This window comes from Corvus hawaiiensis, chromosome 1 (genome assembly GCF_020740725.1).
Source record: "Corvus hawaiiensis isolate bCorHaw1 chromosome 1, bCorHaw1.pri.cur, whole genome shotgun sequence".
Lineage (NCBI taxonomy): Eukaryota > Metazoa > Chordata > Aves > Passeriformes > Corvidae > Corvus > Corvus hawaiiensis.
This window is the reverse complement of record NC_063213.1, coordinates 50,314,543-50,328,311: the sequence shown is the minus strand read 5'-3', so window position 1 is coordinate 50,328,311 and position 13,769 is coordinate 50,314,543. Positions and strand designations below refer to the sequence as shown.

General features: G+C 35.3%; 1 protein-coding gene across 3 annotated transcripts in view; it reads left to right on the top strand.

Annotated features, from left to right (window-relative positions):
- The window catches only part of AHR (aryl hydrocarbon receptor), a 62,548-nt gene that overhangs the window by 35,341 nt on the left and 13,438 nt on the right, over positions 1 to 13,769 (top strand). For all 3 annotated transcript variants that reach the window (XM_048304170.1, XM_048304179.1, XM_048304186.1), the window contains 4 exons: positions 3,326 to 3,441; positions 6,861 to 6,950; positions 8,739 to 8,862; positions 13,159 to 13,289. In XM_048304170.1, the coding sequence (XP_048160127.1) occupies positions 3,326 to 3,441; positions 6,861 to 6,950; positions 8,739 to 8,862; positions 13,159 to 13,289 (461 nt within the window). The remainder of the gene's footprint in view (positions 1 to 3,325; positions 3,442 to 6,860; positions 6,951 to 8,738; positions 8,863 to 13,158; positions 13,290 to 13,769) is intronic.

The window sequence follows — 13,769 nt, the reverse complement described above, 5'->3', positions numbered from 1 at the left end:
ATGAACATTTACATGGTTTTAAAATGAAAGATGGCTTTTGGCAGTAGTTAGAATTCAATTTCAGACCTGAAGAAGTAGTTGTATGTCAAACATTTTTTTTCCTCCACACCATAGAGTTAGTCTGATAAAGTACACTACCTCTCCATATAAGGCACATATCATCTGAATGTAATGGTTAAAACCAGAGATAAGAAGCTGGTAAACACTGATGTAACCATTGTTATTTAATTTATCTTTGAAGATATAATGTAAAAGCAGCTGTCTTTTACATTTGCTGGTTTGGGTGCTAAAGCATTTCACAATCATAGAACAAATGTATCAGAATATATAAATTTTTTTTATGTCTAGAAAAATCTATTAAATGTCACTATCTAGTTGTCTTTGGGATTCAGCCTCTACTTCAAATCAGGGAATTCTAGGCAATGGAAATGATGCTTATTGCTGGACATAGGATTAAACGAAGTCATTAACCTACTTGGAAAGCAGGTGCTTACAATCCAGCCCTCCTGCTAAAATTGTGTAACAGATCTTTTTGGTTTGGGGTTTCTTTGTTTGTTTGTGGGTTTGGTTTTTTCACTTTTTTACAAGTATAAACAAATTTGCTTTATTTTTTATGCTTTAAAATTATTAATGGGAAATTCTGAGAAGTAATTTGGTAGTGAATATATTCTAGAATATGTGTCCAGATTTTTCCTATTTACTCTGGGGGAGTTTCCGTGTTTTAATTTCCTGTGTAATAAAATTATGAGGGGATAGCCTGAAATGAATTCTATTTAATTCAGATATTCAAAGATTATCAAGTAATGAACTATTGAGATTATTTTGTCTGATACCATGAGTAAGATAGACTGTGAGGACTAGCTGAACACACATGGCTGATTTTAAGCTAGGTGGTGTTGACTGTAATATTACTTTTGGTTGAGTTATGCTTTTTAAGATTTACTTCTCCTTTCCATTACCTATTATTATATCTCTAGCTGGTATTTCTGAAGCCACATCATTGTGTGCTGTGACTAAGTCTGTTCATAATTGCCGCTTGGCAAGGTGGTCCTCCTATGCTGTAAAGTTTCTTGTTGCTGGTAGCCTTCAATTTGACTGTATAGAACCACACATTTCAAGTGTGCATCCTAGTATCTGAGGTTGTTCAGTGCCAGGGACTTGGGTGGCTTGTAGCAGGCACTAACAGACCTGTGATTTATCTGTCAGAACAAGGTAAATTTGGATTTGTTTCTTTTTTTTCAGGAGTTGTTAACCAATGATGGATATACAGCTCTAATTTCCACTGTTATCTTCCATTTTTACTAATCCAGATGGTTGGCAATTTTCCACGTGCCTTAGTTGTAAACAGCTTGATTCCCTCCACCTTCTGATTTCTGCAAAAGGTGTAGGTTCCAATTCAGGAAAATGTTTAACTTCACACATACCTCTTATGCACCTTGAAAGTCAGGAGGAATATAGCCACCAATGTATTGGCTACCTTTGAGCTCAGGAGCTCTGTTAATTGATAAATGTTATCTATCAGACAGTATTTTATTCTATCAGACATTACAAAAGAAAAATCCCACCTGTATATAATGACATATAGTATTTTGCAGAATGGCAAGCGTGATTAGGCATCTTTACTTGAAGCTTTCACAGCTGAATGTGGACTTTTTCAATAATCATACAATATAAATTTAAAAAAAGTTTTCCTCTACTGCCTGTTGGCTTCAGGGGTGTTTAGTGAATATTCTATATATCCTTTTGAAATAATGCTCAGAAAAAAGTTGGCTACATAACCTATTCACACAAATGTGCAACTGCAACTCTGTGTGGCCTGTTGCAGGACTTTTTACTACCTTGTAGGAAGAACAGCATCAGGGTTTTAATTTCAAAGCAAACCCTTAGATACATTCTGATCTGATTAATCAGTTAATGTCTCCGTAGAACACATTTTTCCCTGTGGTGCCTTTGAGGTATATTTTAATGAAAACTGTCTGGCTTGAAAGTTCTTAGCTGCCATGATAGCTTAAAAAAACAGGAAAGGCATAATCTATCTTTCAGTTAATATATGTAGTGTAAAATATCATTTAATGTACTTTAAAAGTGAGTGAACAGAAATTCTCCAGGATTCTTAACTAAAGTTCTGATCAGTGGAAAAATGAAGGTTTTCAGCAGGTTGAAAAGTAATTTGAAATTTAGAGTGAATATCCCATTGTTGTGAGAAGCTGTTGTATTTTACTGGAGTTGTTTTTGTAGTTTTATTCTATTATATCTTTCCCTTGCTTTTCAGCATAGAAATTTTGGGTTGGGAGGTGGTGGCCTTTAGTTTTATGGTAAAGGTTTAAGATACAATTGCTCAAGTAATTTTAAGCTGTTTAGACACTACAGACCTACTCAGACTAATTTCAGATTTGAAGACTTCTTCCCCACCCCCGCTCCCCTGTTTTGGAATGGTGAAAAGTAGGTAAATTCTGACTTATGAATGATCTTTGAGTATGTAGTTTTATTTGACAGCATCTTGTTTATTAGAAGGATGCAGAGATGGGAATATCTTTCAGGAACTTCATAGCAATATGGTCTGATTTTTCCTCTCTTAGTCACTGAGTAATTTTCTCTTTCAATTGGATATCTTTGTGATCTGAATAATGATGATTCATTGTTATAGTATTTTATCTGAAGTTGGAAAAAGTGCCTAGTTGTTTAAAAGGTTAAAATTTAACTAAGAAAGAAAATAACCACACCTTTTTGTTTGAAATACCATTCTTTGTTTTGTTGGGTTTTTTTTAATATGTAGCATGAATTTAGGGCTCATATTTCTTTCCTTCCTTTCCCTGAAGGGAGCTTTAGGTCTAGAGCAGGCTTACCTGTCTGATGAACCAGAGTTTGATGTCTGAAATTAGGTGGGATAAGAGTAAGTGCAAGTGTTTGCATATCTTAACACAGAGTTGTTATCAGATTGTAGGAGGTTGGCCTATGAAAACAAAAGGGCCCTTTGTTTGTCACAAGAGTGACAAACTAGAAGTGAGTCTTACAGTAAAGAGAAGGAGAAGAAGGAAAAAAAGGTATAAAATAATGAGATTTGCGTTGATTGCAATAATACTGATTTTGTTGTGAAAGTATTATAATATAGAAAAGAGAGCAATGACAAAATTGGGGGGTTCACTCTAAAGGTAAGGAAAAATTTTGACATGAAACAAAATTTTTTCATTAGATTGAATTTATAATATATATATTTAAATACATTTTTTTCTTACACAGAATAGCACATCATTACCTAAATTTCTAGTAAGCCTTTCAAAGATTGATCAGGTTTGTTTTTTTTTTTTTCTTTTCTTTGTTCTAGTTGCATTAAAATCTTCTAACTCTACCAGACCAGAAAGAAATGGCATTCAGGAAACCTCTAGAACAGGAAAATGTGGAGAAGGGATGCAGATCCTGGAAGGAGAACTCCTATTGCAGGTATGTTTTGCAATAGACATATTGTATGAAGATTTAAATTAAAAAAAAAAAAAAAAACAAACACCATTATTTAGCATACCAGATGCTCACTGATGAGATAGAAAAAGTAAGTTTTTTTATTGTCAAATTCTTTCTTCATTTTCTTAAGGGTAATATTAAACAGCTCTTGCATTTTCTTCGGTAGTAGTGACTTTTGAGTGGATGTTAGAATATGGGCTCCTTTTCAATGTTTCTAAGTCATTTGTTGAGGGGGGAGGTCCCCCATTTCTTTGCATCTGTTGTTAATAAAGATGACAATATAAAGGAACAGTTTTTATAAGGGCCAGATAAGTTACTAATTTACTGTAAATTTGGTGATTAATTGTCTGAAAGAAACAATTTCTCCTCAAAAGACCTTGGGCTTGGTGAAATATCTTGCTTTTTCAGTGGTTTGAAAGAACTCAACATACATAGATCCAGGACAAATTTTAAAATACTTGGAATAACTTTTATATGAACCAATGGAAAATATTAATTGTAAAAGTGTGGATTTAAAAAAATTATATAGCCTGTTTTAATGTCCTAGAGTGTCAAAGCATATGGATAATTATATACTACCAAGTCCAGATTAAACTCAAGAAATTACAAATATAGGTATTACAATGTTCTAACTAGTTTCACAAAATAGATTTTATGGACACCTGCAGCTCCATTTGAAATATGTTGGTAGTCTGTCTTCTACACAGGTTTCACACTGATGTATCTATCAAAAGTGGCAAATTGTTCAGTCAGAGCCAATTGTTTGCTTAAAACAAAATTAATTTCAGTGTTCAAAGACTAGGAATGAAAACAGGTTCTAAGACTCCCACCAAACAATTATTTTAAATTGATGCTAATTGAAAATTGTTTTCTAACCAACTAAAAAAACTAGGACATGTATTTCATTTTCTAACCTTAATAAAGTATGACAATGAACTGTTACAGAGTCACTGCTGGAGAACAGCTTTAAACAAATCTGAAATATAGGGGGGTTTTTTATGACTTCTGAGTGGAAGTTATATGAGGGAACTCTTTTCCAGTATGAAAATTAAATGGGTGATATCGTTATTACTGTAAATTCTGCCCCTCTTGGGAAGTAAGTAAATTACCGACTTTCTTAAATGAATTTGTTTTGTAAATATTTTATGTATGTGAAAAAAATTATGAAAATGAATATGAAGATAGAGTTTTCTTAGGTTATGTAACAAGTCATAAGTGTGATGAAATTGGGAATTTTCTAGAAGGTAGTGGGAATCAGTAAGTTGTAAATATTGATCAAATCCTTCCCTTCCACTTATGCTCAGAAGTCTTTTGTGTTACACAGGTGTCAATAAATTATAACTGATGATGAGCATTTCCCTTTTATTATGTCCCTACTTTTTTTGGTTTTGCCAGGGTGTTATGAATAAACACCCTATTGTTTGTATTTGCTTTTATTTGTTCATCAGATTCCTAACAAACAGAAAATTGTCTTTTATTTCCAACATAGAAACTCTCTTGCCAACCCAATAGATTGTGGAAGTAAAGATCAAATACATAAATGTGCCTTCCTTAAAAATCAAGCTAAATTTCCTGTAAAATATTTAACTTATTTTAAATTCTTATTTTAAATACAAAATATATTACAGCCTAAGCAAGTTTATGATAAAAAGTGCAAGACAAATGATGACCCCTAAGAAATTTTTAAAACTTAATTTTCATCAGGAATGAACAATTTTGTAATTACCTTTTTATTAGGAGCATTGAGAGTATTTTTAGAGGCAGAAATATCTTCAGTTCTCCAGAATAATAAACTCACTGAGAAACTTCATTATGGCTTTTAAGATAATTATTTTTGGATTGCATTTTGCAAAAACCTCCATCAGCACTCATCTCCCATTTATTGGTATATCCAGATATATGCATTTTACAGGATATTTTGCTTAAAGAATGTGTATGGCTATCTCAGTAACAATCCTGGTTCAAGATGAACTGCATACCAGGGCTACTGCAAAATTTGATTGAATTCCAGGTACAGAAAGTGTACATAGCTCTGTATGAAAGGGACCAGAAGAACCAATTTTAACATTTGAGACAAAGTTAGATGCTGTGCAGCTTGCAGATTTTTTATGTCAAACAGCTGAGGTGAAAGACCCTGCAGAACAGGTCAGCAGAGGACACGAGCACCTGCCATTGCGGCATTCTGCTCCCGTGAAATTACTGCAAGCGTCTTCAAAACCAAGGATTTTGTGTAACCACTCAAGATTCTTGGATTGGCTATGCTGTTTAATTTCAGATTCCTATTGATTTTTTTTCAGCTCATTCTTTATTCATGTAAAATTTACTAAATGTATAAGGAGTTTTTTAGAGCTAACAATGGTTTATGAGAGTAAATTAAATAATATCTACACATTAAATTGGGGTGGTTCACAGCATTTAAAGACCAGGCACTTAATCAAATATTTCATTTATATATTATTACTTTTTTGCAGTAAGATATAGGATATCCTTCCCTTACTTTACATTTTCTATGTACAATAATTCTGCATAAATAAAGAGGTTTTTTTAAAAAAGTGTTTTGAGTATGCTGGCCAAATTTGCCTTTGAATGCGGCTGAGGAAATTAAGTGGCACAATATACTCAGTCTGGCCTCTAGAGACTGCCTTTTGTTAAATCTTGACTGAAATCCGTGGAAGTAAATCGGCACCTTTCAGATGAGCTGCCAAGTCACAAATGTACTGTTTGCTATCACAACAATTGCCATGGACTGTATTGATTGGGAGTTCAGATAAATGCCCTTTGCGTGACTTTGAGTTTGGAGCCGCCTGGTCTGCTGCTCCATGGAGGGGGAAATCTCTTGAAAAACATTGTTTACTTGCAACAGTCCGCTTGTGCCGAGGTTTTCTATTTTAAGTAAGCTATAAAATGTTTTCTTGGGCTATGTAGGGGATCGTGATAGCTTGATTTCCTCTCCACAGTGGCCTATCTGCACTATGAATAGAATGGATTTGGGGACTGAGTTTGTGACATGGCTCTTGTTTGTGCTGTGGACAGCTGGGGGTATCCAAGGCTTAAACCACACAAACATTGTGAACTGTGGTTGATATTAGATAAACTTATAGTTCATACTGCTGACCCTTGTCTCATACAATCAAGAGTATTTAAAAGTCTTCAACATGGTTTTGTTTTCTCCACTGAATTTAAAAAAAATTCGTTACTTTTTTGGTTGGATCCAGTTTTCTTCATTTTAACATGTATACTGTAGAGAGATGCAATGAGGGATCCTTCTGTTTATGCTGTTAGAAAATGATATGCTTTTGCATGCTTCACATTTTATTGGGGGTCTACAGTATAGGTAGAGCCACAATAATTATCTGGAATTTTGTCTCTGGAACTGACAGATTGGTGTGTTTCTTCCCCAGGCATTAAATGGATTTGTGTTAGTTGTTACAGCAGATGCTCTGGTTTTTTACGTCTCTTCTACTATCCAAGACTACTTGGGGTTCCAACAAGTAAGTTTATTTCTTCTTCTATTTTTTTTCAGAGATTTTGCTTAATTTCAGAGAAGATCAGTGTTCATATTTAGGGTTTTAAAATATTTTTTATACTAAAAATTTCAGTTAGGTACTTTAGGTTGAATTACTTTGAAACCATATTACTTTTCTATCAGCTTTACATAGCCAGTATGTCAGGCCAAGCACAACAGGAATATAATTTCCAAAGTTGAGTTAGGCAAGATAGGAAATTTTCGCACTTAATTATTCTTTACTAGAACAACTGTTTGAAATTTATGCTGTGGTGTTACCCAGTTTATGATGCTGAGTGAGACATAATTCAGTGGGAAGGTAATTATTTTAATAGAAACCTTTCATGCAAAATTATTTCCATATGCCTTGAGATTTTAAATATCCAGTGGGTGATTTTGGTATTTTTAGAATTTGTTCTCTTGCTCATGTTTATTTATTTAATTATTAATTTCAAAACAAGCATTTCTTTTTGCTATTTATGGTGCAGGTCACATATGGCTGACTTCATTGGGCTTGCAAGCCAGGTGCCAAAGTTCTAAAGACCAAGGCATAGCAGGAAAATTCTGCCTGTGTTAGAAAACTCCTGGGATTACTTTATGTGAAGATGATAGTTATAGTTCTCAATGTATATCCGTGGATACTGCATATAGACATTCAGCTGCTGTCTAAAAATAGGGAGAAACCTTGGTTGGTCTGCAATTTTAGATAACTGGTAAGAGATTGGGGAAAGTTTGTGTAAAAGAAAATATGTCAAAAAAACCCCATTGTTATTCCTGGGGTTACATATTCCTTCAGTGTTGGGGAATGAAAAAAGAAAAAAGCTTGGAAAAAAATTTGGGCATAACATTTTTGAAGTAATGCCAGCAAATTAAGTGCATAATATAGAAGTGAAGTCTTAAAGTTACAAAAATTAGCATTTCTGGCAATTATTCTGGAAAATACTGGTTGTTTTATTAAATTCATCATAGCAAAATTTGACTTAGGCTTCTGCTTTTGCCAGTTCATTTAAATTACTTTAGATCTATGTTTTATTTTAGTATTTTCTGTTTATATAATGGTTGGGTTTTTGAAACATGCCAAAAATGGGGATCCTAACTCTTCTCAGTCAACTGAGTCTTTTCTTGAATATTTTGGGTGGTTTTTTTCCCTGTTAAGTTCCTTTAAGCACTGATCCTTGCTTTAGTGCCTTTGCCATTTAGATCACATTCCTAACCACACAATTGGTAGTGGTATAAGATCTTAGTAATTACATGTTTTAACACATCCTTAAGAAGTGACAAAGCTTTCAGGCAAACAAATCCACTGTTTATAATCTGCTTGGCTTAGTTTTGGCAGTTGTTTGGATCAGGGTCTTTTGCTTCTTTTGTGTTCCTGTAGCATCTATAGTGGGTCAAGTCAAGTACTAGCTGGCATTTACTTTATTTACCACTGTGTAAAATTAAATAATTTAAACAGTACCTAAGCATAGCATTTCCAGGCCTTCTTAGGTAAAAACAGGTAAAGAAATAGTTGACATAATGTAACTTTCTTTTTCTAAGGCAATATTTTTATTACTGTTTCCCACGTTTACAGTCATAGGTGTAACTGAGCTGTTCTCTGTGCTGTTAAAAATTGTTTCATGAAGCTTTGCCACATGCGATTGTATGTATTTACCGCTGAGCAAAATGGATTTTGCTGTATTCATAACAGCATTGTCAATCAGACAACTTGTATCATATGGTCATATAATTTTCTTTTTCTTATTCTTTCACACCTTTTTCCTTTTGTTCATAGTCGGATATCATACACCAGAGTGTATTTGAATTGATTCACACAGAGGACAGACCTGAGTTTCAACGACAGCTACATTGGGCATTAAATCCTGCCCAGTCAGGAGATTCTGGACCAAGTGTACAAGGTGAGAACAAAACCAATTAATGCATTTTCCTGTCTGATTAGTTGTTTGTTTTTTGGGCTTTTTTAATTTGTCTATGTAAACAAGTTTAGATAATTTTATATGAAGAAAGGAAGAAATAGCATCTTTCAAATTTATTTGACTTTTATGGACATATTTAGCCAACAGTGAGAATTACTATTTTTGCACTTCAAATAAGCACTGTTATTCACAGTAGAGCACCATTAAAATACTAATTATACTTTGAATTGGAGGAGTTTAATTTGGAGTGTAAGTGACAAGGTTTCTTAGACTGATCAGTCTAAGAATGTGCTAATTACAGTCTTAATATAGGGAATAGTGCATTCATTGCCACATAGACGAGCACTTCTCTTAGAGATAAAAGGGGAAGAGAAATAAAAGATGAAATAGAGGAGCCTTTAAGATCAACTAATGTGCATGCTAGAGCATAGGGTTGTCACGTTACTGGCTGATGCTTAAGTGAGCTGCTATATTGAGAAACAGCTAAGGAGAATCACACTGCCTGTGTATCAGAGCAATGATGTGTAGGTGCAGGTAGTTATGTGTAATACAGGAAGCATGTGCCTGCATCATAATGACAACAAAGCCATTGAGACAACTGCTCCATTTTAATGCTCCTTTTGCACAACAGTTGTTTAAATATGTAAGTAAAATCTTCTGTTACACTGACTTGATTATAGGGGTTCTTTTAATCCATAAAAAAGTCCAATTTCTTTAATAAACCTGTCATTCTTAAAGTAACTCAATCTAAAAAAATTTAGAATATGGAAATGCCATGATTTGATAGAGAGAAGTTATTGTGCTTATAACACACCTCAGTATATTTCAGTTTTTCACTTAGTGGTCAACATTGTTATATCATCTCTGGATCAATCTCCACAGGCCTGCTGCACAGCTAGTTAATAGTAGAGTTCAGGACAGCAAACAGTAAGGTGCTCAGAAACCAGATTTTCATGTGGTGACTTCCTGTTTGCTTTAGAGTGAAATGGTGTTCTATGGACCTTAAGTGCATATGAATTTACAAAAGGTTGTCTGAAAACTATGACACCAGGCTGAATTGGCCTCAGATTTGACTGAACGACAAGAAGTGCTGAGCAGAATTACAAACAATTCTTTGTTTTGTATTTTGTGTTTCTGGCTTGCTAAAAGCTGCTAATTGTGCTCATTCCTGAAAGGCCAGGGTGCATGGGGCTTTGGGCAACCTGGTCCAGTGAAATGTGTCCCTGTCCATGGCCAGGGGCTTGGAATTAGGTGATCTCCAAGGTTGCTTCTACCCTAAACCATTCTATGATTCTATGATGACTTTTGAGTCTCAAGAAGCATAAAATGTTTGGATGTTGAGGATTTTTAAACTGAATTCAGATTTATAGCAAAGGATTATGCTATGACCATAAGGATCCCTTCCATTTTTCATAATTTAATCCATTTCTGTTTTAATACATTCAACTAGCATTATGTAGATATTTATAGATATAATTGCACTCTGGCTTCAGCACAGATTCCATCCTGAGTCTGGGAACTAATTCTGCTTCAGTTAGCCTGGACTGGTTATTTCTCACTCAAGACTCTGGTATGCTGCTAGACCACTGGTTTCCTCAGCTGTTACTGTGCTTCCCAGACATTCCTACCAGTCCTGTCTTGTTCCCGGAGAAGTTTGCAAAATTCTGATTTTTCAGTCCCAAATATCTGCTTTGGGGCATTAAGTCTGGACTATCTTTTGAACTTCACATGTTGCGCAACCATATTGTCTTGAGTTTAAAGACAAGCACTAATAGACTGCAAGTTCTGCACATTGCTCCATGGTATTGATAAGATCCAGTGTGAGATTTGTGAGGGATATCGGTTCTAACCCCTGCATGTTAACTGGTAGTTTTGCTCTCAGGATTGTAGATACTCTGTAAGATTCTTTGCCTTCTTACAGTGAGTCACTTCTTCAAGATCTTGGCAATAAAACCTCCCTGCCTTCTGTCTGCCTGGAAAAGTGCAGCAGTAGTGCTTTCACAAGTGTAGGAGGCTCAGTTTTGAAGCCCATTGCCTGCTGTTTTGAATTGTGTTCCCCTCCTCTCAAGAGCCACTTCTTCCACCACAGCTTTGCTCACTCTTGGAAACTGTGCATTTTACTATGGAAGTTGACAAAATCCACAGGACCCAGCTGGACTTGCTGAACCTTCAAATTTCAGCTCTGTATTTTACCAAAAGAATAACATTGAGTTTCTTGTGTGGCAGTAATGCTGAAGGGCACACCTACCAGTGCCAAGGATGCCAGCAGAAACCCTGGCACTGCTTTTTGGGTACTAGATCTGCACCCGGTCAGAGTTGGCAGTTTTGAAATATAAGTTTGGATTTGCAAGCTGTTTCTTTGATGCTCCTTCTTCATAATCATTGCTTCTTCAGAGAGCTTCTTGGAGAAGCACTGTCTCAGAAGTTTTGGAAATTCTCACCAGCAATTAGGCAATTAATAATAATAATAAAAAAAATCTGCAGCACTAGGAAGTAAGGAAGTTTTCTTTGTCTGTTGAGAACCATCCATATGACAAGTGTGGGAATTTGTTATTTTCCGATTTCAAAGTTAGCTGGTAACTATCTTGGACTACAAATACCTGAGTTTCTGTGCCTGTGGGATCTGCTCATAATGGTGACTGGCCAATACAGTTCTTCAGATGGCTGTAATTTCAGATGATCCCTTTTCATACACACTACCAGGTAGGGCGGAAAAAGGTTTATTTTTCTCCATACCAGTCCTGTCTTGTTCCCGGAGAAGTTTGCAAAATTCTGATTTTTTCAAGGACGATTAAAGTTTCTCCATGGACAAAACAAGAAAAGGAAGGATGGTGTTACTTTGTCTCCTCAGCTTGAAGTTTATTCAGCAAAATTTGACCTTGCATAGCAGTTCTTTTAAGAAAAAGAAAGGAGCTCCTGATTTTATGTGAAAAGCTGGATAACTCAGCATTCTTGTTGGATTTAGATGGCCTTAGGTTGCAAGGCCTATTGGTAAGACATCAGCAATCTCATTTGGCTCCAGTTCAGTCCCTTGAATTCATAGGAGATTAAACTGAAATGGCTTTTGGTAATGATTTGTTTAACTTTGGGTTTGTTTTGCCATTGTCCTAACCTCTGAGCCTATCTGTAAGTTTTTCCAGCTGTTCAAGAAACAAAATTGTATTCCAGAAGATATAATGTGGTGTGTTATTAAGTGACGTGCTTTCCCTGACCTCGTCTCCATGTCTGGAAGGTCAACATGGGTTCTTAAAATCTGTATTATTATTTTGTTCGTACTTGATAATTGGTTCTCTGAGAGTACATGCTCTTTTTTCTCAATTTCCTGGATGTATGAATTCCTAGGGAACAACCGGTGTTTTTCATATGTATTGCAAGTAAGGTCACTTTGCTAAATTTGCTGTGATAGTCATGCCCTGGTAGGTTCTCTGTATATGTAGCCTCATGTAGAACATATGTATTCTGTCAGAAGTTTATTGATTTACCTTCTGTTTTTACTTTATATTCCAAATGTTTAAGTCTGTTTTCTAAATACCACTTAGCAGCAAATGCTTGTTCTGACAAGGTAGAAGGATACCATGTTGTTATCCTAGTTAACAATCATGGCTTTGAGTATTTTTTAAAACAAACAACCCCTAAAACACAAGTACTCCAGATGTACCTGGAGAGGTAACTATGGTGTTTTGATCAGCAGAGCCCAAAAATATTTTCATTATTTAGTAGGGTGATTCTGCTTTCACTAGAGAAAAATATTGGGTTTTTGTGGCAATTTCCTAAAGTTGCTGATTTTTATTTGCTGCTACTGCTTTCACCTGGCTGTCTGGAAAGTTTCGCATTTTGATACCATTACTGAGTTTTTGAATACTCAGTTCCCGTAGGCGCTGTGCCTTTTTATAGACCCTGTTGTTGTAGGAACATGGATGTGTTCTCTGCTGAGGACTCTGCTCTCTGCAACTGATCCAGAATCTAGGCTGTTGACAAACATAATGAATAAATTAAAAACCCAAACAAACAGAAACCCCAAAGAAAAAAACCACTTAAAAATAAATTACATTCAGTTTTCAAATACCATAGCCTGTAAAACATAATCCCATCAGAAGAACTGATGCTTAACCTCAGTGTTACAATCGTTACAGGTTCTGAGGATGTTTCCAGCTTACATTGTTCTTGCTCAGGTCGTGACCTAACGTTTTGTTTATGAGACGGAAGATCGTTTGTCATAGATAGCCTTCACTAGGTGTTCTTCTAAAAATAATCCCTATAAATAATCCTCTCCTGCAGGAGATAATGGGTTTTCACAGCCAGCAACCTATTATAACCCAGACCAACTTCCTCCAGAGAATTCTTCCTTTATGGAAAGGAATTTCATCTGCAGGTTACGATGCCTTCTGGATAATTCATCTGGATTCCTGGTGAGTATGGAGTTACATAAAAACTTCCACGTATGCTTAAAAGTTGGAAATCTGCATTAAAGTAACAAGAGGTGCAGCAATTTACTTTATTTGTTAAGTCTCCAAAGATACCTGAGCTGCTTGAACTACAATGTTTCAGTTAGTGACAGTGAATGTCTCCCCTTTAACATGTTGTCATAACCAGGTGCAAGTTCTCTCATTTCTCGTGGCCCAGTTTCCTCAGTAAAATGCAAATAAGCAACTGCTTTTGTAAAGTGCTGTGTGATTTGCAGATCAAAAGGCATTGCAAGAGTATTTTCTTGTATCAAGTTGACTATCTTGAGATGTAATAAGCTATAATAATTAACAGGACCATAGTTCTTCCTTATTTGGGAAAGTTTGTCCTTGCTCTTTTTAATGTATTTTTTTGTTAGTCAATTATTTAGATTTTAAAGCAAGTATGGGTTTATCACCCTCTGTGATATCTCACAAATAGAATTG